Source organism: Lepus europaeus, chromosome 5 (assembly GCF_033115175.1).
Source record: "Lepus europaeus isolate LE1 chromosome 5, mLepTim1.pri, whole genome shotgun sequence".
Lineage (NCBI taxonomy): Eukaryota > Metazoa > Chordata > Mammalia > Lagomorpha > Leporidae > Lepus > Lepus europaeus.
Window position 1 is genome coordinate 99,502,122 of NC_084831.1, and position 26,104 is coordinate 99,528,225.

General features: G+C 36.8%; 1 protein-coding gene across 1 annotated transcript in view; it reads left to right on the top strand.

Moving 5' to 3' along the window:
• Nucleotides 1-323: 323 nt before the first annotated feature.
• Nucleotides 324-26,104, top strand: part of LOC133759160 (small ribosomal subunit protein uS17-like) — an 81,884-nt gene continuing 56,103 nt past the window's right edge. Inside the window, exon 1 of the mRNA XM_062190114.1 lies at nt 324-385. Coding sequence (XP_062046098.1) covers nt 324-385 — 62 coding nt within the window. The remainder of the gene's footprint in view (nt 386-26,104) is intronic.

The window sequence follows — 26,104 nt, forward strand, 5'->3', positions numbered from 1 at the left end:
TATTTTTTTTTTTCTTTTGAAAGGCAGAGTTAGACAGTGAGAGAGAGAGAGACAGAGAGAAAGGTCTTCCTTTCCGTTGGTTCACCCCCCAAATGGCTGCTAAAGCCAGCGCGCTACGCCAATCCGAAACCAAGAGCCAGGTGCTTCCTCCTGGTCTACTATGCGGGTGCAGGGCCCAAGCACTTGGGCCATCCTCCACTGCCCTCCCGGGGCACAGCAGAGAGCTGGACTGGAAAAGGAGCAACCAGACAGAATCTGGCGCCTCAACCGGGACTAGAACCCAGGATGCTGGCATCGCAGGTGGATGATTAGCCAGGTGAGCCATGGCGGTGGACGGCCTACTGATTATAAAATTTAAAATATTCTTGTCAGTTAGACGGGCAGAGTAAGACATAAATGGCATAATGTCCAGGGTTTACATTAAATATTACAGGTAATAAGAACTTTAAACTTGTGTAGCTGTTGTGGTGACATGAAGGAGAGATGGGTAAATAGTAAGATTACCAAAACACTTGTAATTGCTGAAGCTGGATGATGGGTAACTGGGAACTCATCATTTTATATATGTTGCAATACATTTTAAAAGTTTCACAGTAAAAAGAGACAAATAACTCTCAGTAACTATATTTTCCAGATATCAAAGTATTTATTGAAATATTACCTAATATAAAATCCCTGGGAAATAATCATTATTCTAAGATACTTTCCTTTTAGAGAATTATTAAATTCAATAAAGAAAATAACTTAGTAAATTTATAATTTAAAAATAGATTTTGTTGCTTAAAATGTAAATGATGCCTTGGCATTTGGTACAGTGGTTAAGATGTCTCTTGAGAAACCTGTATTCCATCTCAGAGTGCCTGAGTTTCAGTTGCCCCACTGCTTCCAATCCAGCTTAAGGATAATGTACATCTTGTACATCTGGTAACAGGTGATGGTTCAAGTACTTCGGTCCCTGCCACCCACATGGGAGACCTGGATGGAATACTGGGCTCCTGGTTTTGATCTAATTATAGCTGTTTCTCAAGGTAGTTGGGGGCATAAACCAGTAGATAATGGCCCATTCCCTCTTTCCGTCTATCTCTCTCTCTCCCTGATTCTGTCACTCTGCCTTTCATATAAATACAAATAAATAAATATAACTTTTTAAAAACTCAGAAAATAAAAAATAAGATTATTAGAATGGAATGGGAAGGGTTTGGTAAGGAAAACAAATCATAATTACACAAGTCATTTAAATTGTGTTAATGGGAATTAAAATATTATTAAATTAAAGTGTTAATTTAATGATCACAGAGACAGAAGGATAATGCATAATTTTTATATCTAATAGAAAAGAACATCAAGTAGAATTGAAAGAAGGAATAACAGAAAAAATATTAATTGCATTGATCTGGATGGAACACAAAAGGAAAGGATTAAACTTTAAACATGGTAAGGGAAAATAAGAAAGCCAAAATGAATAGAGATGTTTCACAAATTACAATAAAAATGAATAGGATAAATGCACAACTTAAATACAGAATTTCCAATTGAAAAAAAATTCAGAGTCAATTTACAACACACAAACCTAGAAAGAAAGTACACAGATGTTTTGAAAGTAATGGTGCGAGAGAGACATACCAAAACAACTTCTAGGATCTGCCAATTTTATATAAATAACCTATGAAAAATTAATCTACTTTGCAGTATATGTTACAAGAGATAATAATCTGCAATCAGAATCCACTTGTATTACTTTCTGTAAAATCTCTGGTTCATTGAGAATTTAATTCTGTGCATTTTACTAGGAAGAAGAGGTTTCCACGTGTGCCCAATTTTCCATCTGAAATTGAAAATGATTGAATCCATTATCAGGATTATTTTCTTTAATCTAAGTAGCATTTGAAGTGTATATTACTCTATAAGTTTCTACTCTCTTTCTTTCCCCTCCTCTCCTTTTCTGTGGACTCTTTTTCTCTCCCCTATTGTCTCTCCCCTGTCTTATCATCATCAAAATGTACTGCGAACCAATAAACACGGTAGACCAGCAATGTAATCAGAATCATATAGACACCGTTTATTCTAAAGTGTGACCTGACAATGTGGGCAGGAGGGAGGGTAGGTTGAAAGTATCAATATGTCCCTAAGTCTCTATAAATGAAATAAATGAAACTTGTATGACTTGAAAAAGATTTTTAAAATAAAAACTGCGACCTGGCTCCCTTTCTTTTGTTATTCTTCACTCCTCTCTCTTATTATTAGGGAAGGAGGCTCTGCAATAAAAATATTGGGACAAACATTTTCAAAGTTGAGAGGTATTTGCTTTTCATTTGACACTATAACTCTAAATTGACAAATTTGAAGACATAGGCTGCACCATGTTGTGCAATCATGGAGAGCTTTTCTTTTTTTCTTTTTTTGCATTTACATGTTTTATTTTATTTTTTTTTAATTTAGTAAATATAAATTTCCAAAGTACAGTTTATGGATTACCATGGCTTCCCCTCCCATAATTTCCCTCCCACTCGCACCCCTCCCATCTCCCGCTCCCTCTCTCATTCCATTCACATCAAGATTCATTTTCAATTATCTTTATATACAGAAGATCGATTTAGTATATATTAAGTAAAGATTTCAACAGTTTGCACCCACACAGAAACACAAAGTGTAAAATACTGTTTCAGTACTAGTTATAGCATTACTTCACATTGGACAACACATTAAGGACAGATCCCACCTGAGAAGTAAGTACACAGTGACTGCTATTGTTGACTTAATTTGATACTCTTGTTTATGGCGTCAGTAATCTCCCTAGGCTCTAGTCATGAGTTGCCTAGGCTATGGAAGCCTTTTGAGTTCGCCAACTTAGATCTTATTCCAACAGGGTCATAGTCAAAGTGGAAGTTCTCTTCTCCCTTCAGAGAAAGGTACCTCCTTCTTTGAGGGCCCCGTTCTTTCCACTGGGATCTCACTCGCAGAGACCTTTCATTTAGGACTTTTTTTTTTTTTTTTTTCCAGAGTGTCTTGGGTTTCCATGCCTAAAATACTCTCATGGGCTCTCAGCCATATCCGAATGCCTTAAGGGCTGATTCTGAGGCCAGAGAGCTATTTAGGACATCTGCCATTCTATGAGTCTGCTGTGTATCCCACTTCCCTTGATGGATCGTTCTCTCGCTTTTATGCTGAGTGAATTAAGCCAGTCCCAAAGGGACAAATATCATATGTTCTACCTGATCAGTGACACCTAACTGAGCACCAAAGGGGAAACTTGTTGAAGTGAAATGGACACTATGAGAAACAGTGACTTGATCAGCTCTTGTCCTGATTTTTGATGTACAATGTAATACTTTATCCATTTTAGTATTTTTTTTTGTTTTGCTCTAGTACTATTGGTTGAACTCTGTAATTAAGACACAATTATTCTTAGGTGTTTAAATTTTAACTTAAAAGTGATCCCTGTTAAATATAAGAGTGGGAATAAGAGAGGGAGGAGATGTACAATTTGGGACATGCTCAATCGGATTTTCCCCAAATGGTGGAGTTAGAAACGTGCCAGGGGATTCCAATACAATCCCATCAAGGTGGCATGTACCAATGCCATCTCACCAGTCCATGGAGAGCTTTTCTAAAGAGGCAATTCAATGGATTCATCCCTTGTGAGGTGAAAAAAATATATACTCCTTTAAATGCAACAACTGCATTAGTCAACTTTTCACTACTTCAACAAAATATCCAGGGAAACTATCTTAGTAATAAAAGATTTACTTAGCTCAAAGTTTTGGAGGTACAAGTCCAAGATTGAGTTGCCCCATTAGTTTGCTGTCTGATGAGAGTGATGTGTGCAATGGTAGAACTCTTGCAGATCAAAGATTACATGTCCAACACGGGATCATAGAGAGTGGTTGGGGCCTCACTGGCATTTATAGCCAGATCTCTTGAAAGAATTACCTTTGAAGAACATGCCCCCAACGACCTAAGGGCCTCCCACTAGACATACCCCCTAAACACCATAACTGGATTGTTTCTGCTCTCTTATTCCAGCTAACTTATACTTCTGTGGATTATATTTCAGCATGGGTTTGGAAGTAAAATCATGTTTATACCATAATATTCGACCTCTGGATCCCCAAAACACATGTTTTTCCTCACAGCATAAAATCATTCTATTCCAAATCGTTCAGAATTATTAATTCAAAAGTCCAGAGTCTCATGTGAGGCTCAAGGCAAATGTTTTCCACAGTAAGTCTGTAAAATCCAAGCTACATACTTCTCAGATACAATAATGGATCAGGCACAAGGTACATATCCCTATTACAGAACAGGGTAACACTTAGACTAAAGCAATACCAAAACCCAGCAGAGCAAACATTAAACCCTAAAGCTTTGTGGCTGGTATCTGGGAAATACTATAGTGGAGTCTGGCCTTCTACAGACTTAAGCAGTCCCAGTCCTATGATTTTGCTAATCCCAGCCCATATAGTTGTTCTCTTAGATTGTTTTCCACACTGTTATTTGTGGCTTTCCATGGCTTGAGTGGCACCTTAATTGTAGCTTCCCTCAGTGGTGTATAATGTGTGAGGAGCAAAAACATTTAGTTCAGTTTCAAAGTAAAGTGTTCAGCTGTGAGTAGAAAATTACTAACAACTAGCTAGCATAACAGCTTGCTGATGTGCGGAGAGTTACAAGTAGCTAGCTAGCATAACAGGTTACAAAACGCAAAATACAAGCACCTGGGAAGTCCTGAAGCAAACAGGGTACTGAACAAACAGAACATTATGGGTGGTTAACTTAGCAAAACTAAAACAGATGAAGATAATAAATCTTAGGCGACATCTGGGAAGATGGTAACCCCCTAGTAGTCAGCCAGTGAGGATCTAGAGGAGGGACCTGGATGCTAGGGTATGAATATCTGTAACTGCTGAGTGTGCCTTCCTACCAGATGCCTGATCTTGCAAGACTGCTATTAAAGTCTCACCTTTGCTACACTTCCCAAGTCCAAGTCCATCCTTTGAATGTGCAGGTGAGGATATTTCCCAAATAATGTTGCTGGTAACTGACATTCTGGAGTTCCCACTGTAACTTCTATCCCATAGCTCCATTAACTCTTACTCCATCAGAGGTTCCATATAGTGGCTCTGCCTCTGTAGCACCACTCTGCCTGGGCACCATTGTGCCTGGCTTTTTCTGAACTGTCAGTGGAAGTCACCATGACCTCATAACGCTTGCATTCTATATTCAGCAAAACCAGCAACATGTGAACGAACCCAAGCTCTGTCACCTGGGCCTGCTGGAACCACAGCTCCAGAAGCCTGGGAGCTCTTCATCAGCCAGTCAGGGTCCAGAGCTAGCCCTGGTCAAGCAGAGTACCCCAGGGCTCTCTCCTGAAAGAATTCAGCCCTGGAAAATCTTTGAAAGAAATTTATGCTTCAAAACCCCTGATCCTATGATGGTAGAAGTAGTCTTAGAGATTTCAGACATCATTCAAATACTTCCCCCACCATTTTCTATTAGCACATGTATCATTTTACTTGCACTTGTCGTCATAGCAAGTAGTCCCTCCATCAAAACTTTGGTAGAGAATTTTCCTGTCTCAATTATGTGTTTTTGTATTATTTCTCTGCACAGGGTGCAAATTTTCTAAATATTTCAATTTTCCCATTTTTGCTCTTAATTCTTAATGTGAGCCTTATTTATATTAGCTAAGAACAACTATTTCACAACCTGAACATTTTGGTGATTTGAAATATCTTTTTCCAAATAAAAGAGTTTATCATCTTTAAGTTTGTCCTCCCACAAAGTATCATGGACTGGATATGATAAAGACAGGTTCTTTTCCATGGCATAACAGGTGGCCTTTTTAGTCAGTTACCAGTATAATCCTCACTTCCATCTAAAACTTCATCATCATACTGTCCACACTTCTGTCAACCTTCTAGTCTTTTAAACTTTCACAGGAATCGCTCATGAACCTCCACTAAAATATTCTAGCTTTCTCTAGTTTGCTGCTCCTGCATTTTTCAAATTTTCTGGTAAATCAATTCCAAAGGGTCCTTCACATCTTCACGTATCATTACAGTAATTATCCCCTTCCTCAAATACCAGCTTTCTGTACTAGCCAACTTTTCATTACTACAATGAAATACTTGAGACAACTAACTTTACAAAAGGAAGAGGCTTGTTCGGTTCATAGTTTTGGTGGGTCAGGTCCAAAATTGGGTGGTTACATTGGTTGGGCATCTGGTGAGGGTGGTAGATGCCAATATCAAAGTACATGCAGTGGGAAACAGTGAGCCAGGAAACAGAGTGAAGTGGTCCACCTTGATTTTTATAATCAACCCTCTCAGGAGAACTATCTTTTGAGGATTTGCTCCCAATAACCAAAGAATCTCTCAGGAGGCCAATTTCTAAGCACCATCATTGGATTAAATTTATACCCTCTTGCTCCTATTAAGGACTCAGCCTGAGTTGATAAGCCAAATCACAAAACAGATCAAATCATAGCAATAACGTTCTGCTTCTTATAACGCATAAGGAAATGGCACATTTTCTTCCTAAATATTTTTTAAACTGAAGCAGAGGGACAGAGAAAGATGTTCAAGGAGAAAGTGCTCGTTCACTGGCTTACTCCCCATCTGGCCACAATGACTGGGGCTGGTCCAGGGCCAGGCTGAAGCCCGGAAGTGAGAATGCAATCAAGGTCTCCTACAGCTGTTGCAGGCACTCAATTTTTGAGTCATCACCACTGCCCTCTAGGATCTGCATTGGTAGGATGTTGAAGTCAGGAAACAGAGCTGGAAATTGAACAAAGGCATTTCAATGCAGGGGACAAATGTCTTAGTCACTGGGCTAAATGCCAACTCTCCATATCGATCTTTTTATTATTTAGTTTCAATATTTAACAATTATTTAACATTTTGCCACATTTCCTTAAAATGTAGACATCATAATACACATTTATTTTTCTTAAAAAGCAGAGATATTAATGTCACAAAGTGAGGGACTGACGACAATATTCATTACATGGAGAAAGAAGGGTATATTGTCATATACGTATTACGATTCAGTGAAGCAATATTTATATCTATTTCTCACTCAAGATATTTCCCTAAGAAATCATGGCACTAGGTGTGAATCTAGTATATTATGTCTAATTTGTAATTATTTAAATAGCCTTTTGTCCATCTGTCCTTGATTTCTCCTATACTATTTTAATTAGTTTAAATGTCATTTGTTCTCTACCTAAGTTTAATAAACTTGAAGCCTTCTTCTGTTTCTTTAACATAGATTAAGTAAGAAAAGCAGCTAAGCAATTCCAAAGTCTCCCAGTTTATAGTAATTCTTCTAGAACTAACATCACCAAAGATTTAATAATATTAATTTAATAGTACTGAATATTTAAATCGCATTGCTTTATTAACTAATATTTATTAGGAGCACATTTTATACCAGGCATTTTGCTAAGCACTTAACGTACATTAATCTAATTTAAACTTTACAATAATCCTACAATTATCATTACCTTCCTTTCAAAGATGAGGACATTGAGCTGATAGGTAATTAACTTGCCTCAGGCTACTCAGGTTAAAAGTGGTAGAGCCAAGCTTTGAATTTGGACAGAGTAAGATTATTCTGCATTCTAAGATGGCTTGTGTTATCTTCTTAAAATAAATTAGCAGGCTATTTAACATATAGCAGAACCCTCTGATGCTAGAATGACTAAAATCTAATTTATGTAAGATTTTTGAAAATATTTTACTGTAAAAAATGGAATTATGCATGTGTATTTAAAATAGAATTAAAATGTTTTCTCTGGCTAATGCCCTTTGAAATAATTGGATCATGCTTAAGCCAAAATTTCTAATAACAAAATTGAAACACCTAATACTGAACAAGTTAGGAAATTTAAAAAAAATAAAATTATATATAAATATATATAAATGACCTTGCCTTTTAAAATTTATAGATATACAACTTGTTTATGCATGTCAATCATGTTTTTCCACCTTAAGTAATTTTTAGTTCTATTTTGTAGTGAATTCTAATAATTATACACACATATATATATATATATATACGAATGACCATGCCATCAGTAAAAAAAAAAAGATATTCTTAATTTACTTTTTAAGAAAAAAAAATTAAAGAATTATTTTATTTATGTGAAAGGCAGAGCTAGAAAGAGAGGCAGAGACGGAGAGAGAGCGAGATCTTCTATCTGCTGGTTTACTCCCCAAATGGCCACCACAGCAGCAGTTGGGCCAGACCAAAACCAGGAGCCAGGAAATTTCTCCAGTTCTCCCACACAGGGGCAGGGGCCCAAGCACTTGGTCTATTTTCAACTGATTTCCTAGGTGCATTAGCAAAGAGCTGGATGAAAAGTGGTGCAATCAGTTTGACTGGCACCCATATGGGATTTTGCCATGGCAGGCAGCAACTTAATCCACTGCCCTGTGTTAATTCTTTAGTTCTAATCTGGGTGAAAAAATTATTTTTTCTCACCTAGTTACCATGGTTGTAATTTTTAGTGCAATGTCAAATAACAGTGGCAAGAGTGGGCATTCTGTGTTTTTTTTTTTTTCTGATTTTTAGACAGAAAACATCTAATTTTTCTACATTAAGTATAATATTAGATATGAGGTATTGTGTACATTCTACTTACTCCACTTACTGTTTTAAAATCCTGCTTATTTTTAATCTTTGCCTATTTTTGTCTTGAAAAGATATGGAGTATTAAGATATTAAGAGTATTAAGTGTTAACATCAATTAATATTGTGTTATTGTTGTTTTCATTCCACTATATATTTTATTAATTTATAAAACGGTTTTCTATATGCTACTGAGTACCATTTGCTAGCCTTTTTTTGGTAGAAGATTTTGAAATACAAAATTTATGTAAAACAATACACAAAGCAGCAATTAGTAGGTACTTCAAAATTTTACTACTTTTTTCAATATTAGTCTCCACTAAGTTAAATCTTCATTATATCTTTTAAAATATTAAAATAATCTTCTGTATATTTATTCTCCCAGTCTAAATTTTCATCACCAATCTTTTTTTCTTTCTAAAATGTAAATATTATTTTACTAGTGATATAGTAGTCCAAGACACAGCTTATCAATAATGCACTAAATTTTAATAGCATACTGTTGTTGTTTCAGAAATTAGATCAATTTCTAGGAAATGGAAACAAAATTTGGTCTCACAAAATCCTAATTCTTGGCCCTTCCACTTAACAGAACTGAGGCTTTTTAAAGCCAATTGATATGTCAAATGATGCAAATATCATTATGAAAGATGATGAGGCTCTGCTTTGTCATTCCATTACTTGTTAGAAAAGATTTATTTATTTATTAGAAAACCAGAGCATCAGAGAGAAAGAAATAGAGTGAGAGAAGGAGAGAAAAAGAGAGAAGTGGAATAGGGGGTGCTTCTGTTCACTAGTTCACTCCACAGGTGACTGAAACAGACAGGGGTGGAGCAGGCCAAAGCAGGATCCAGGAACTCTACCCAGGTCTCCCACATGAGTGACAGAGGCACAGGCACTGGGACCATCACCTGCTGATTTCCCATATATAATAACAGGAAACTGCATGGGAAGCAGAACAGTAGGGATTCCGATAGGCACTCTGACATGCAATGTAGGTGCTATATTTGTCAGCTTAATCTGCAGTAGATAAGTCTCCCATCTAACATCTTTTGCTTTTTAATTCTATTAGACAGTGCTTGTGTCAAGCAGAAAGCACAATTGGATTTCTTCTACTCTACTGAGAATCCATGTATGATATCAAAATATACTGTTTGTTTTTACTGGTAGCACCTCCTCCAAAAGCATTTGAAGGACAGGCATTTGGCACAGGGCTTGAGACACTGCTTTGGATGCCTGTATTCCATATCACAGTGCTTGGATTCATGTGCTAACTCCACTTCTGATTCCAGCTTCCTGCTAATGTGCACTATGAGAGGTAGCTGGTAAAGGCTAAGGTACTTGGGTCCTTACCGTCCACACGGGAGATGCCGGTTGGGTTCCTAGCTACTGTATTCAGCCTAGCCCAGGACCATCTATTGCTATCTGGGGAATGAACTAGCAAGTGGATCTCTCTTCTTGTCTCTTACTCTCATCTCTCTTTCAAAGAAACAAAAATAACTAACATTTAAAATTCATTTGAAAAGTGTAACTCATTGACTACAGTGTAAAACATATTCAGATATTTACTTTAGGGTTTTAAAAAACCAAAGAATAAAAGTAATACAATACAAAACATATTTTAAAAAAATTATAACAAAAGCTGAGGGGATTGTAGCACAGAGCACTAAGCCATCACTTGGAAAACTTGAATCCTAGGCTTAAGTCTGAGCTCCTCCATTTGTGACCCAGCATTTTGCTAATGCTGCTGAAAAAGCAGGAAAAAATGGTGCAAGTACTTGTATCCCTGCCACTCACATGAAAGAGCCAGATAGAGCTCATGGTTCTTGACTTCAGCTTAGACCAGTCCTAGCGATTCCAACTATTTGAGGAGTGAACCAGTGGATGGAGATCTCTCCGTCAGTCTCTCAAATGAATATGTAAATAAATCTGTAAACATTATAACGGCGATTATATATTGATGATTAAATTATGAATAATTTGATGTTATTCTCTTAATATTTTTTAGAATGGCTGATATGTTGTTTGTAATTTTTTAGAATGACTGATATATTGTTTGTACTCTCAAAGATTATATTGTATTTTTTGGAAAAGTAACTAAGGAAAATTTTTTAAGACTTATTTATTTATTTGAAAAATTTATTTATTCCTTTATTTAGACTCATTCATTTATTTAAAAGGTTGAGTTACAGAGAGAAAGGATAAGGCATGAAGAGCAATCTTCCACCTGTCTGTTCACTCCCCAAATAGCTGCAAAGGCCAGGGCTGGGACCAGCCAAAGCCAGGAGCCAGATGCTTCTTCCAGATCTCCCACGTGGATGGCAGGAGCCCAAGCACTCGGACCATCTTTCACTGCTTTTCCTAGGCCATTAGCAGGGAACTAGATTAAAAGTGGAGCAGTGAGGCCTGGAACTGGTCTCCATATGGAATGCAGGTGGCAGCTTACCCTACTACACAACAACAATAGTCCTGAAAATTCTTATTTAGCTAAGTCCCTGTCAGCTTTTTGAATCAAAATGTAAATGACATTTCTTACAAAAATCCTCCAAGAAAAAAGTAAACATTAATCTGATGGCACACTTTGTTCTAGTGCTAAATGCTGAGAAAATGTCAATAGAACTCTGGAAATCCAGAGAAAAAAATTAAAGTTTAACTTATTCAAGTCAGTCTTTGTGTATATAAAAGTCAATAGTTCTGAGAAGCTAAGTTGGTGGATGAGGGCAATTGTAATCAACACTCAAAACATACTTTGAGCTAAAGATACTTGAGAAACAGCAGACACAGGAAAATCTCTCTACCATCCTTCTTCCTGCACAGAAGCAGAGTATAAATTTCTCTTGATGAATGTTTCTTTCCCCTTTCCTCTACTAAGAGGAGTAAAACAAGCTATAATACTGGAGACTGAAAGTTGATACTCAGTTGTCCCTGTACAAACAACCCTTACTAAAACAACCCATATTCCACTTGTTTTTCTTATATATTTATCTTTCCTCAACTTACTCCAGAAAGCCATAACCTTTTTTCTTTGTCTTGTCATTTCACTCCCAATTTAACAGGCTTGAATTAAACAGTATCTTATGGCCCAATTCTAAAGGTTCCTTTGAGGGCCCTACGTTAGGGCATTGCAGAATGAGCCTTGGCTTGTGACACTGATGTCCCATTTCAGAGTCCTGACTACTCCTCTTCCAATCCACCTCCTGGCTACTACATGCAGAGAAACAACAGATGATGGCAAAGTGCTTGGGCCCCTGTCACACATGTGGGAGACCTGGTTGGAGTTCCAAGCTCCTGGCTTCAGCCTGGCTCAGCCCTGCCATTGCAGCCATTTAGGAAGTGAACCAGAAGATGAAGATTGAAGACTCTCTCTCTCTCTCTCTCTCTCTAATTCTCCCTTTTGCATAAATAAATAAATCTCTTTAAAACAATACCATTTGAGTTATGTATCACTGAGTTCTCTGTATTTTTTGTTCTATTAGTCTGTAATTTATTGGTTTGACTTGTAGGTCCCAACCACTGAAATAGAGTGATAGAAGGGTTACCTTCTCCTATATTCATGGGGTTTGAGTTAGACCAGACCTGTATTCAATTTCCAAACCTACTGCCTATAGGCCTTGTAAGTTTGGAAAAGTAATAAAGCCTTTGACACTCAGTTTCCTTATCTGAAAGTGGATATTATAATAACTAATAAGATTGTTGGAAGAATTAATAGAGATAATGTTTTTAACACAGTCCCTATTATGGAGTAGGCATTTAATTAATTTTAACATTTATTACTTTGTTTGAAAGCAAGAGAAGTCTATTCTTTATCAATGACGTGAAAAAAATACTATCAGTTAAAAAAATGAAGTCAACCTCAAGCACATAGAGAAGTTAATTAATGTTAGATCTTAAGAATGAGAAAATTGCATTATAAAGTTGCAGTAATTCTCATTGAAATCAATTTTATGTGTTCCATAAATATTTTTAAATGAATAAATTAATTGCTGGTTAAAAACTGTTATAATATATGAAGTAGAAAATGTTCTTCTAAGATATTTAAAATGTTCTAAGTATTACTGTAGAAATCTTTTAGTTGGTAAGAAAAGATCAATTTTCCTTTTCCCTTCTTATTGATGTTGTACTTGTAGCCATATTTAAGAAGGATCTGGATAGTTTAGTCAATCAACATATTTTTTATTTACTGATTGTCATTGTCTCAGTACCTGCTGGGTAAAACAATATATATCAACTAGAATAAAGGGGAGGATTTTGTTTGTTTGATTGTTTTTAATTTCATTGGGAGAACTGGTTTTTCTCCATTTTCCTAGAGATGAACAAAGAAGTACCCAAGTCAAGCATTCAGTTTGGAGGATTCAGAGCAGAGAAATGAAATCAAGCCTTTTGTTGATGACACCATAAAGCTGCCAATATACATAGAGGCTGAAATACTCCTGAACTTACCAATATATGAGATGCTCCTTATTTTGCTAATGAAAAAAACTGAAGTTTTGTGCTGACAGAGTAAAGATAAATATTCTATAATAATAATATGGTTCTTAAAAACTTAGATAACAAATATTATTAAAATATCTTTAAAAACCTCATTTAAGAGAAAGTGTTGATCAAACATAATTGATGATCTTGGGATATTTTTAAAGTTGGTATTCTTATATAAAATTTGTAGAATTATAGATGATTTAAAAACTTAAAGAAACAAACACATGCATATTACACAAACTCTCCAAAATCATGATCAAAAAGGATATGTGCTGGGGCCGATGCTGTGACGTAGTGGTGAAGTCGTTGCGTGCAGTCCTGGCATCCCACATGGGCGCCAGTTCATGTCCCAGCTGCTCCACTTCCAATCCAGCTCTCTGCTATGACCTGTGAAAGCAGTAGAAGATGGCCCAAGTCCTTGGGCCCCTGTACCCACATGGGAGACCAAGAAGAAGCTCCGAGCTCGTGGCTTCAGTTCAGCACAGCACAGCACTGTGGTCAACTGGGGTGTGAACCAGTGGGATGCAGGACCTCTCTCTCCTTCTCTCTGTCTCTCCTTCTCTCTCTGTAAATCAGGAGAGGGGAGGGTTGCGGGTGGGAGGGAAATTATGGGAAGGGGAAGCCATTGTAATCCATAAGCTGTATACTGGAAATTTATATTCATTAAATAAAAGTTAAAAAAAATAAAAGAAAATGAAAAAAAAAATAAAATAAAATAAATAAATCTTTTTTTTTTTTTTATCTTTGGACAGGCAGAGTGGACAGTGAGAGAGAGAGAGACAGAGAGAAAGGTCTTCCTTTTCCGTTGGTTCATCCTCCAATGGCCGCTGTGGCCGGCGCATAGCAGCCAGTGCACCACACTGATCTGAAGCCAGGAGCCAGGTGCTTCTCCTGGTCTCCCATGTGGGTGCAGGGCCCAAGCACTTGGGCCATCCTCCACTGCACTCCTGGGCCACAACAGAGAACTGGACTGGAAGAGGAGCAACCGACTGGGACCAGAACCCAGGGTGCCAGCGCCGCAGGTGGAGGATTAGCCTATTGAGTCATGGTGCCGGCCAAAAATAAATAAATCTTATTAAAAAAGGATATGTGCCAAATAATTTTGTGAAATCATCAGTCCCCTAAAATACAAAACTATCAAATTCACTTTCCTCTAAAGTCAAAGCTAAGCTCATTTATAAATAAAGGTCTAAAAATCCAAATAAGATGATAATGTATTAAATCAATATCACATTAAATATGAGTAAATGAGACACTTTAAGACAATCCAATATTGGAGTGCCTAGGTTCAACTCTTGAATCTGGCTCCTGATTCCAGCTTCCTATTAATGTGGACCTTGGGAAACAGCTGTGATAGTTCAAATAGTTGTCATTCTTGAGGAATATCAGAACTGGGTTTCCAAATCTGGTTTTGGCCTTAGCCACTGTTCATTGTAGGCATTTGGGGTGTATTTAAAAACTGGGATCTCTCTTTCCTTTCTCTCTCTCTCATTCTCTCTCTCTTTCTCTTTCTCCTTGCCTCCCTCTCTGCCTCTCAAATAAATAAGTTTCAATTAGAAAATAAAAATGAACAAATGTATTATATGATAGATATTAAATATGGTTGAATATTTTCTTTAATTTCTGGGAAAATCTCAGTCACCTTTATAACCCCATTCTAGCTCTAGGCATGAAGATGATTATGTCTGTCAACGTAAGTAACCATTTCAGAAGATTATGGTAGAGCAAGAAAATACCCACAATTTGTTTAAAAATACAATTCTCAAATCTGCCTTTGGAAGTGCTAATTTAATAGTTCTGGTAAAAATATGTTATGCACATTTTTAACAACTAACCTAGACAATTTTGATGAAGATTCATGGCATAAGATGAATATGCTTGTCTGAAATAGGAAGAAAACATTTCATACCTGCCTCTTACCTCCGTCTATGACAGCCTGTTAGAATTTTTAACAAGACAATAGAAAAATATTGAGAGTAATACATAGGAAATAATGGTATCACCTAGATTTACATCAAGAAACATCTAAATGGGGGGGCGGAGCCAAGATGGCGGATAGTGAGGACGTGCGCCTAGGTTTGGGAAAATAAAGTTTCATAAAAGTGGAATTACTGTAGCCTCAGGAAAAGACTCAAGAAAAAAACTGCAGAGGAAACGCTTCCAGATCTAGTGGATGTGACACAGAGGACTTACAGGGAGCCCACCGCGTGGAAAACCAACCGAGATGAGCCGAGCGGCGGGAGACGAGCCAGAACCACAGAATCTCGCCAGCGCGGGAACCGAGGAGGGTAAGACAAAGACCTCAGAAACCCGAGACATTGGGGGGGGGGAGAAGCCTCTCCCTTCACTCACCAAGCAAAACAAAGAGCACCGTGATTTTACATATGTAAAGCGCAGCCAAACTCAGTAACTTTAGCGAAACTCGAGAACACATTGAGGGCTGCATAAACTCTGTGTGTGGTCCCAGGGGTAGATCAAACGAATACTCACAGAGGCCAGATTTCAACTACCCTCAACTCCACTCCCAACTGAGTGAAAAAAAAAAAAAAAAGAGAGAGAGCGATCCAGCAAGGAGCAAGGGAGTGAGCAATCTGGGAGAGTCGCTCTTTGCACAGCCTTAAACCTGAAGAATCAAGCATAGCTCTCTGGCCACACCCATCACAGCCCCTAAGAATCCAACAAAGCAGACAGCTCACTTAGAGGCATAGTATAACAAGAAAAAAAACACCACAGCGGAAAAAAAAAAAAAACCCATAAATTATCTCCAACATGCCAAACAACAAACATAGAAGCCGAAGTAACAAGAGCAAGGAAGACACTACGACGCCCCCAAGTGAACAAGACACGCCAATGCAAGATTATGAAGATGAAGAGATAGAGGAAATGCAAGAAGCAGATCTCAAAAAATTGATAAGAACATTAAGAAGTTCTCAAAAACAAGTTCTTGAACTACAGAAATCCTTAATGGACAAGATAGAAAATCTCTCCCGTGAAAATGAAATATTAAGGAGGAATCAAAATGAAATGAAACAACTAGTAGAACAGGAAACTGAGATAGTGACAAAAAACCACAATGAAATGAAGAACTCAACAGATCAAATGGCAAACACATTAGAGAGCCTTAAAAACAGAATGGGTGAAGCAGAAGAGAGAATATTGGAATTAGAGAACAGGAAAGGAAACAGTCAAATCAAAGAAAAGAAGAAGAAATCAGAAATCTAAAAAATACTGTCAGGAATCTACAGGATACTATTAAAAAACCCAACATTTGGATTCTAGGAGTTCCTGAAGGCATGGAGAGGGAGAAAGGATTAGAAGGCCTTTTTAGTGAGATACTAGCAGAAAATTTCCCAGGTTTGGAGAAGGACAGAGACATCCTAGTACAGGAAGCTCATAGAACCCCTAATAAACATGATCAAAAGAGATCCTCACCACTACACGTCGTAATCAAACTCACCACAGTGAAACACAAAGAAAAGATCCTAAAATGTGCAAGAGAGAAACTTCAGATTACTCTCAGAGGATCTCCAATTAGACTTACAGCTGACTTCTCATCAGAAACCCTACAAGCCAGGAGAGAATGGCGAGATATAGCCCAGGTACTAAGAGAGAAAAACTGCCAGCCCAGAATATTATATCCTGCAAAGCTCTCATTTGTGAATGAAGGTGAAATAAAGACCTTTCACAGCAAACAGAAACTGAAAGAATTTGTCACCACTCGTCCAGCCCTGCAAAAGATGCTTAAAGATGTGTTACATACAGAAACACAGAAACACGGTCACCAATAGGAAAGAAGGTAAAGGAAAGAAACCTCACAGCAAAAGATCACAGGAATCTCAAACCAGATATTAGAAAATATCTTTGGCAAATGGCAGGGCAAAGTTACTCCTTCTCAATAGTCACATTGAATGTTAATGACTTGAACTGTCCAGTTAAAAGTCACCAATTGGCTGATTGGGATAAGGAACAAAACCCATCTTTTTGCTGCTTACAAGAAACTCATCTTTCCAGCAATGATCCATACAGACTGAAAGTGAAAGGCTGGAAAAAGATATACCATGCCAACAGAAATGAAAAAAGAGCAGGCGTAGCCATCTTAATATCGGACAACATAAACTTTACCACAAAAACTGTCAGGAGAGACAAAGAGGGGTACTATTTAATGATTAAGGGATCCATTCAACAGGAAGATATAACGATTATCAATGTATATGCACCTAATCACAGGGCACCAGCTTATTTAAAAGACTTGTTAAGGGACTTAAAGGGAGACTTAGACCCCAATACAATAGTACTGGGGGACTTCAATACTCCACTCTCAGAGATAGACAGATCAACAGGACAGAAGATCAACAAGCAGACAGTAGATTTAAATGACACTATAGCCCAAATGGATCTAACAGATATCTACAGAACATTTCATCCTACATCTAAGGACTTTACATTCTTCTCAGCAGTACATGGAACCTTCTCTAGGATTGACCACATACTAGGCCATAAAGCAAGTCTCAGCAAATTCAGAAGAATTAGAATCATACCATGCAAATTCTTAGACAACAAAGGAATGAAATTGGAAATTAGCAACTCGGGAATCCCCAGAGCACGTGCAAACACATGGAGATTGAACAACATGCTCCTGAATGAACAATGGGTCATAGAAGAAATTAAAAGAGAAATCAAAAATTTTCTGGAAGTAAATGAGGATAACAGCACAACATACCAAAACCTATGGGATACAACAAAAGCAGTGTTAAGAGGAAAATTTATATCAATAGGTGCCTACATCAAGAAATTGGAGAGGCACCAAATAGATGAGCTTTCAAGTCATCTCAAGGATCTAGAAAATCTGCAGCAAACCAAACCCAAACCCAGTAGAAGAAGGGAAATAATTAAAATCACAGAAGAAATCAACAGGATTGAATTCAAAAAAAACATTACAAAAAATCAGCCAAACAAGGAGTTGGTTTTTTGAAAAAATAAACAAAATTGACACCCCATTGGCCCAACTAACTAAAAAAAGAAGAGAAAAGACCCAAATCAACAGGATCAGAGATGAAAAAGGAAACATAACAACAGACACCACAGAAATAAAAAGAATCATCAGAAATTACTACAAGGACTTGTATGCCAGCAAACAGGGAAATCTATCAGAAATGGACAGATTCTTGGACACATACAACCTACCTAAATTGAGCCAGGAAGACATAGAAAACCTAAACAGACCCATAACTGACACAGAAATTGAAACAGTAATAAAGGCCCACCCAACAAAGAAAAGCCCAGGACCAGATGAATTCACTGCTGAGTTCTACCAGACATTTAGAGAAGAACTAACTCCAATTCTTCTCAAACTATTCAGAACAATCGATAAAGAGGGAATCCTCCCAAATTCTTTCTATGAAGCCAGCATCACCTTAATTCCTAAGCCAGAAAAAGATGCAGCATTGAAAGAGAATTACAGACCAATATCCCTGATGAACATAGACGCAAAAATACTCAATAAAATTCTGGCCAATAGAATGCAACAACACATCAGAAAGATCATCCACCCAGACCAAGTGGGATTTATCCCTGGTATGCAGGGATGGTTCAACATTCGCAAAACAACCAATGTGATACACCACATTAACAAACTGCAGAAGGAAAACCATATGATTATCTCAATAATGCAGAGAAAACATTTGATAAAATACAACACACTTTCATGATGAAAACTCTAAGCAAACTGGGTATGGAAGGAACATCCCTTAATACAACCAAAGCAATATATGAAAAACCCATGGCCAACATCCTATTGAATGGGGAAAAGTTGGAAGCATTTCTGCTGAGATCTGGTACCAGACAGGGATGCCCACTCTCACCACTGCTATTCAATATAGTTCTGGAAGTTTTAGCCAGAGCTATTAGGCAAGAAAAAGAAATTAAAGGGATACAAATCGGGAAGGACGAACTCAAACTATCCCTCTTTGCAGATGATATGATTCTTTATTTAGGGGACCCAAAGAACTCTACCAAGAGACTACTGGAACTCATCGAAGAGTTTGGCAAAGTAGCAGGATATAAAATCAATGCACAAAAATCAACAGCCTTTGTATACACAGGCAATGCCACGGCTGAGGAAGAACTTCTAAGATCAATCTCATTCACAATAGCTACAAAAACAATCAAATACCTTGGAATAAACTTAACCAAGGACATTAAAGATCTCTACGATGAAAACTACAAAAACTTAAAGAAAGAAATAGAAGAGGATACCAAAAAATGGAGAAATCTTCCATGCTCATGGATTGGAAGAATCAATATCATCAAAATGTATATTCTCCCAAAAGCAATTTATACATTCAATGCAATACCAATCAAGATACTGAAGACATTCTTCTCAGATCTGGAAAAAATAATGCTGAAATTCATATGGAGACACAGTAGACCTCGAATAGCCAAAGCAATCTTGTACAACAAAAACAAAGCCGGAGGCATCACAATCCCAGATTTCAGGGCATACTACAGGGCAGTTGTTATCAAAACAGCATGGTACTGGTACAGAAACAGATGGATAGACCAATGGAACAGAATAGAAACACCAGAAATCAATCCAAACATCTACAGCCAACATATATTTGATCAAAGACCCAAAACTAATCCCTGGAATAAGGACAGCCTATTCAATAAATGGTGCTGGGAAAATTGGATTTCCATGTGCAGAAGCTTGAAGCAAGACCCATATCTTTCTCCTTACAAAAAAATTCACTCAACGTGGATTAAAGACTTAAATCTACAACCTGAAACCATCAAATTATTAGAGAGCATTGGAGAAACCCTGCAAGATATAGGTATAGACAAAGACTTCTTGGAAAAGACCCCAGGAGCACAGGCAGTCAAAACCAAAATTAACATTTGGGATTGCATCAAATTGAGAAGTTTCTGTACTTCAAAAGAAACAGTCAGGAAAGTGAAGAGGCAACCGACAGAATGGGAAAAAATATTTGCAAACTATACTACAGATAAAGGGTTGATAACCAGAATCTACAAAGAAATCAAGAAACTCCACAACATCAAAACAAACAACCCACTGAAGAGATGGGCCAAGGACCTCAATAGACATTTTTCAAAAGAGGAAATCCAAATGGCCAACAGACACATGAAAAAATGTTCAAGATCACTAGCAATCAGAGAAATGCAAATCAAAACCACAATGAGGTTTCACCTCACCCCGGTTAGAATGGCTCACATCCAGAAATCTACCAACAACAGATGCTGGAGAGGATGTGGGGAAAAAGGGACACTAACCCACTGTTGGTGGGAATGCAAACTGGTTAGGCCACTATGGAAGTCAATCTGGAGATTCCTCAGAAACCTGAACATAACCCTACCATACAACCCAGCCATCCCACTCCTTGGAATTTACCCAAAGGAAATTAATTTGGCTAATAAAAAAGCCATCTGCACATTAATGTTTATTGCAGCCCAATTCACAATAGCTAAGACCTGGAACCAACCCAAATGCCCATCAACAGTAGACTGGAAAAGAAATTATGGGACATGTACTCCATAGAATACTATACAGCAGTAAGGAACAATGAAACCCAGTCATTTGCAACAAGATGGAGGGATCTGGAAAGCATCATCCTGAGTGAATTAAGCCAGTCCCAAAGAGACAAATATCATTTGTTTTCCCTGATCGGTGACAACTGAGCACCAAAGGGGAAACCTGTTGAAGTGAAATGGACACTATAAGAAACAATGACCTGATCAGCTTTTGTCCTGACTCTAGATATACAATGTAATACTTTATCCTTTTTAGTATTTGTTGTTGTTGTTGTTGTTGTTCTAGTACTAGTGGTTGAACTCTGTAATTAACACACAATTATTCTTAGGTGTTTAAATTTTAACTGAAAAGTGATCCCTGTTAAATTTCAGAGTGGAAAAAGAGAGGGAGGAGATGCACAATTTGGGACATGCACAATCAGTCTTGCCCCAAATGATGGAGTTAGAAATGTGCCAGGGGATTCCAATACAATCCCATCAAGGTGGCATGTACCAATGCTATCTCACTAGTCCAAGTGATCAATTTCAGTTCACATTCGATGGCTTGGATAGGTCTAAGAAACAAAGGGATCACACAAACAAGATAAGTGTCTGCTAATACTAACTGATAGAATCAAAAAGGGAGAGAAAGATCCAGCATGGGAAGTGGGATACACAGCAGACTCATAGAATGGCAGATGTCCTAAATAGCTCTCTGGCCTCAGAATCAGCCCTTAAGACATTCAGATCTGGCTGAAGAGCCTATGAGAGTATTGTAGGCATGGAAAGCCAAGACACCATGGAAAAGAAAAAAAGAAGAAGACCTAAATGAAAGATCTCTGTTAGTGAGATCCCAGTGGAAAGAACGGGGCCATCAAAGAAGGAGGTACCTTTCTCCGAAGGGAGGAGAGAACTTCCACTTTGACTGTGACCCTATCGGAATAAGATCAAAGTCAGCGAACCCTAAAGGCTTCCATAGCCCTGGCAACTCATGACTAGAGCCTAGGGAGATTACTGACGCCATGAACAGGAGTGTCAAATTGTTAACTCAGCAACAGGAGACACTGTGTACTTACATCCCATGTGGGATCTGTCCTTAATGTGTTATCTAATGAGTAGTGATGCTATAACTAGTACTGAAACAGTATTTTTACACTTTGTGTTTCTGCGTGGGTACAAACTGATGAGATCTTTACTAATTATATACTGAATCGATCTTCTGTATATAAAGATAATTGGAAATGAAAAAAAAACCTGGTGTTAAATTGGAAATGGCATAGAAAATTAATTAATTTTTAAAAAAATATTATGTAGGATCTCTGCCTTTAATGTGCTGTACACTCTTATTTAATGCTATAACTAGTACTCCAACAATATTTTTTTTTCACTTTGTGTTGCTATATGGGGGCAAACTGTTGCAATCGTTACCTAATTTATACTAAACTGATCTTTTGTATATAAAGAGAATTGAAAATGAATCATGATGTGATTGGAAGAGGAGAGGGAGCGGGAAAGGGGAGGGTTGTGGGTGGGAGGGAAGTTTTGGGAGGGGGAAGCCATTGTAACCCATAAGCTGTACTTTGGAAATTTATATTCATTAAATAAAAGTTTAATATAAAAAAAAGAAACATCTAAATGAAATTTTATAGACATAATTATAGAAAGGATGGTGGGAGGTAAAGAAAGAGAGAGACAGAATATGACACCACTAAAAATAATTCAGATACTCTGACTCAAAAAGTCCAACAGGGAGATGAAACTGCATAGAGGGAACATAGTGTTCAGGCATACAGAAGACTTCAGATTTGGGTCCAAGAAAAAAATATATATATAATATATATACTTTTTTAGGATAAGTAAATAGATTCAGACATTTGAGGAAATTTAGAAACATCTTAGAGACAGGTTTTTATCATCTAGTCAAATGATGCAAAACACTGACTTTGCACTATACATGGTTGTAGAGAAAAAATGCAAAAAATGTGCATTTGTGCATTTGCAAATATTAATGCTTTAAAATCAATTTTACCAAGACATAATGTACTTAGGTTAAATAAAATGCATCTTAAAAGCCCTCTTCATAAATATTGGCAAAGGCACACACCTATCCAACTATCACCATGATCAAGATAAAGCAAATTTCCTTCATCCTGAAGAATTTCTTTTTTGGCCTTTCCCTGTCAACCATACATCCTTATAGGATCCCACACACTAGATAATTTCCTTAATGGAAGTATATATTGGATTTTTATTTTCTAGAGATTCCTAGAAATCAAGTAAAACATATTTAAAAATAAAATGATGGTATTAGAAGAAATCCAAATGCTCATGAAATACAAACAAATCTCTTATTCTGAGCATCATGATGTATATTACATGACACAATATGAATGCATTAAAATTCAGGAGTGGTAATGTGAACCATCCCATATATTATAAACAGAAAGTAATTTTAAATATGAGATTATAAATTTACAAACTTGTTGGAAGGGCAGAAGGCACATGTTCTAGCTTAATCTGATTTTAGTGTTTCTTAAAAAAATAAATTATTCTCCGCTTCATGTTTCCCAGCTCTAAAACCAGCCATGTTGTTCTAGGTCTGAGAATAATAGCACAGATATAGCAGACTCCAGGCAAAGAGGACACCAAAGCTGGCAACTGAGAGTCATATAAAGAAGCCAGATCTACTTTCCCTGTTTCTTGGGAGACAGAAAGCTGCTTAATATATAATAGGATTTCATGCAGAAAATAATAACTTCCTTCAGTAGCAGCAATGTCTGCAGCCGCTAGAAGATGGTATTTCCCTTATAAATACCTTAAAATACTCAGATGTATATGCAAGTAAATTTGTAGGTCTTTTTTTCCTACCAATGCTGTGTTGAGAAAGCGTGAGCAGTGGGAGTGGTGGAGTGGGAATAGGAATGATAGAAAATATGCAGCAAATCTAACATCTCAAATCCTTCCCATTAAATATGTGTTCCATGTTATAGCCCCAAAGAATGTCCCTACAAACATCCAAAGTGATCTCTAGTTAGTGATGCTACTACTGCTGAATACCACTGGTTTATAATGTAAACTGGTCATGATAGTGACATTTGTAAAAAATTTTTGCTTGAGTTTTCTTAGTATTATATACATGAATCTGATGTTGTAATATACCTTTTTTATCCTATGAAACAACAAAAGTGGGGCAAATGAAAGACATGAAAATGAGAGAAATAATTTGTCCAATATGATAAATGAAGTAAGTCATAAAATAACCCTTGTTGCAGCTGTTGAAAAATAAATTAGGACTCCAACAAGGAATCTCAGCGGTTCCTGGCCTAAAATAAACAAAATAAAGATGGCCTTGTAGAAGACAAATAGAGCCTTGCATGATTTAGGAATGTTATAGTCTTCTCAGCAAAATAAAAATGTGAAGGAATATTTATTTATCTGGTGTTCCATTGGAGGGAGAAAGAGAAAGCTTTGATCATCAAAAACAGTTCATTCTATCATGTCAAAAATACTATTTTCGTATTTTATTATTCAATGTTGGCTAAAAGTAACACATTTAGTTGTTATAAGTTAAAATTGTGATCTTTTTTTCTTTCCTTTTTCCCATGCTAATAAGTACTGCAACTGATGTTGGTTAATTTGCCAGAATTCCATGGAGAGGAACTTCCACATGAGAAACTGATGCAGATGGGAAAAGTGAAATTGAGTAAGGAGAAATAACCTACCCAACTAATAATGCCAGAAGCATTGCCAAGAGACATACCACAGTCTCTTTCTATTTAAATGTTTGCTATTTTCAAACATTGTTTAATTGTCCTCCAGAAATGCACAGAATGTTTGAAAATCAAGTGAGTTTTATGTTTAGAAATTTTAATAAAATTTCGACTATTCTTATGCAATAAAATGAGGTCTTTTTCTTCTCTATCTTATGGCTACTCTTTAAATTACTCTTTGGATAATTTTAGTAGTTTGTTGTTAAAAAATTCCAAATGTAATGAATATTTAATATTTGATTAATTTATTTTAGTAATTTGTATGAATACCTCAAAATTTTAAAAATGTGTGTATTATGAGGGCCTCATTTAACCAAAGAATTTTACAGGGAAATAATCAGGACCAAAACATAATTTAGTAGCTTACAAAAGGACATAGATCTTAGTAATGATAAAATTAAGACAAGAAGTCATCATTCTTCCTTTGTGCTAAAAGGTGCATTTCATTCTTTTCACTACTTATCCAAGTATTAAGACTCAGAATCTTCCTGCTTGTACTACTAGCTTATAAGTACTGGAAGACTTTTTTTTCTAATAAGAATATATGAATTTCTTCCTGGCCAGCCTATAAGTAGAATGAATTTATATGCATTCACTTCTCAGTGTCCATAGGAGATTGACTCTAAGACTCCTGAAAGTGTCAAAATCAGTAGATATTCAATATGAAATGCCATAGTATTTGCATATATCCTCCACACATCCTTCCTTATATATTAAATCATCTTGGCATTACTTAAGATACTGAATAAAATGGATGTGCAGTGTAAATAGTTGTTATGCTATATAGTACAGGGAGTAATTAAAAGTACATGTTAAGTTCAGACACAATTTAAAAAATATTTTCAGTAGATGGTTGGTTGAATTCAGAGATATAGACCCCATGAATGCACAAGGCTGACTGTAAACATGCAAATACACATTAACTTTGTTTTTTGTAAACATGTAATCATGCAATAAAAATAAAAGTTAACTGAAGTTCTATTCCTTTCAAAAAAAGGTGATAGTGTAATTATGTTTTATTTTTCAACCAAAGCATATATTTCAGCAAAAGAGGACTTAAGTAAAAGAAGTAATATATCAATTCTGGCCTATTATATCATAAAATGGTTTGATAATCCCCATAACAGCTAAGAAGAACCAGAAATGGAGGCTTCACAGCCACCAGAGTATCAGAAATTACACCACAGAGTTATTGCTATGGAAACATGGTTGCTATTTTATGTAAGAATGAAATCATTATTTTTATTGTTAACATAATTAATTCTTGGCCTAAAACTATAACTAAAAATGTAACTTCTAAAAGCTGAATACAGCAACTTCTATTGCTGCAGCAAATCCTTTGATGTCTCTTTCAATGCCAGCAACTGATTGCAGTTAAGATGGCATAGCTGAACTCTCAAGGCAAAAGAGGACAAGGAAGTGAACACAGGTTCTCAGGAATAAAAGAGACTCATGCAGAGGGACGTCCTGAAACACTGAGGGTAGATATGGCTATTCCACAGATGTGGTAATCTGAAATGGAGATGATGACTAATACTTACCTGTGAGGGGCATGGAGAAGCCATTGGCGTGTTAGTGACCTAGCAAAAACTACTTTGTGTAGAAAGTTCTAGAGAGCGAAGAAAACGAGATCCTGTAGGGAGTAGGTAAAAATGTGACAACCTAAACTCAGAACAAAGAACTGGAAACTTGTTCAAATATCTTAG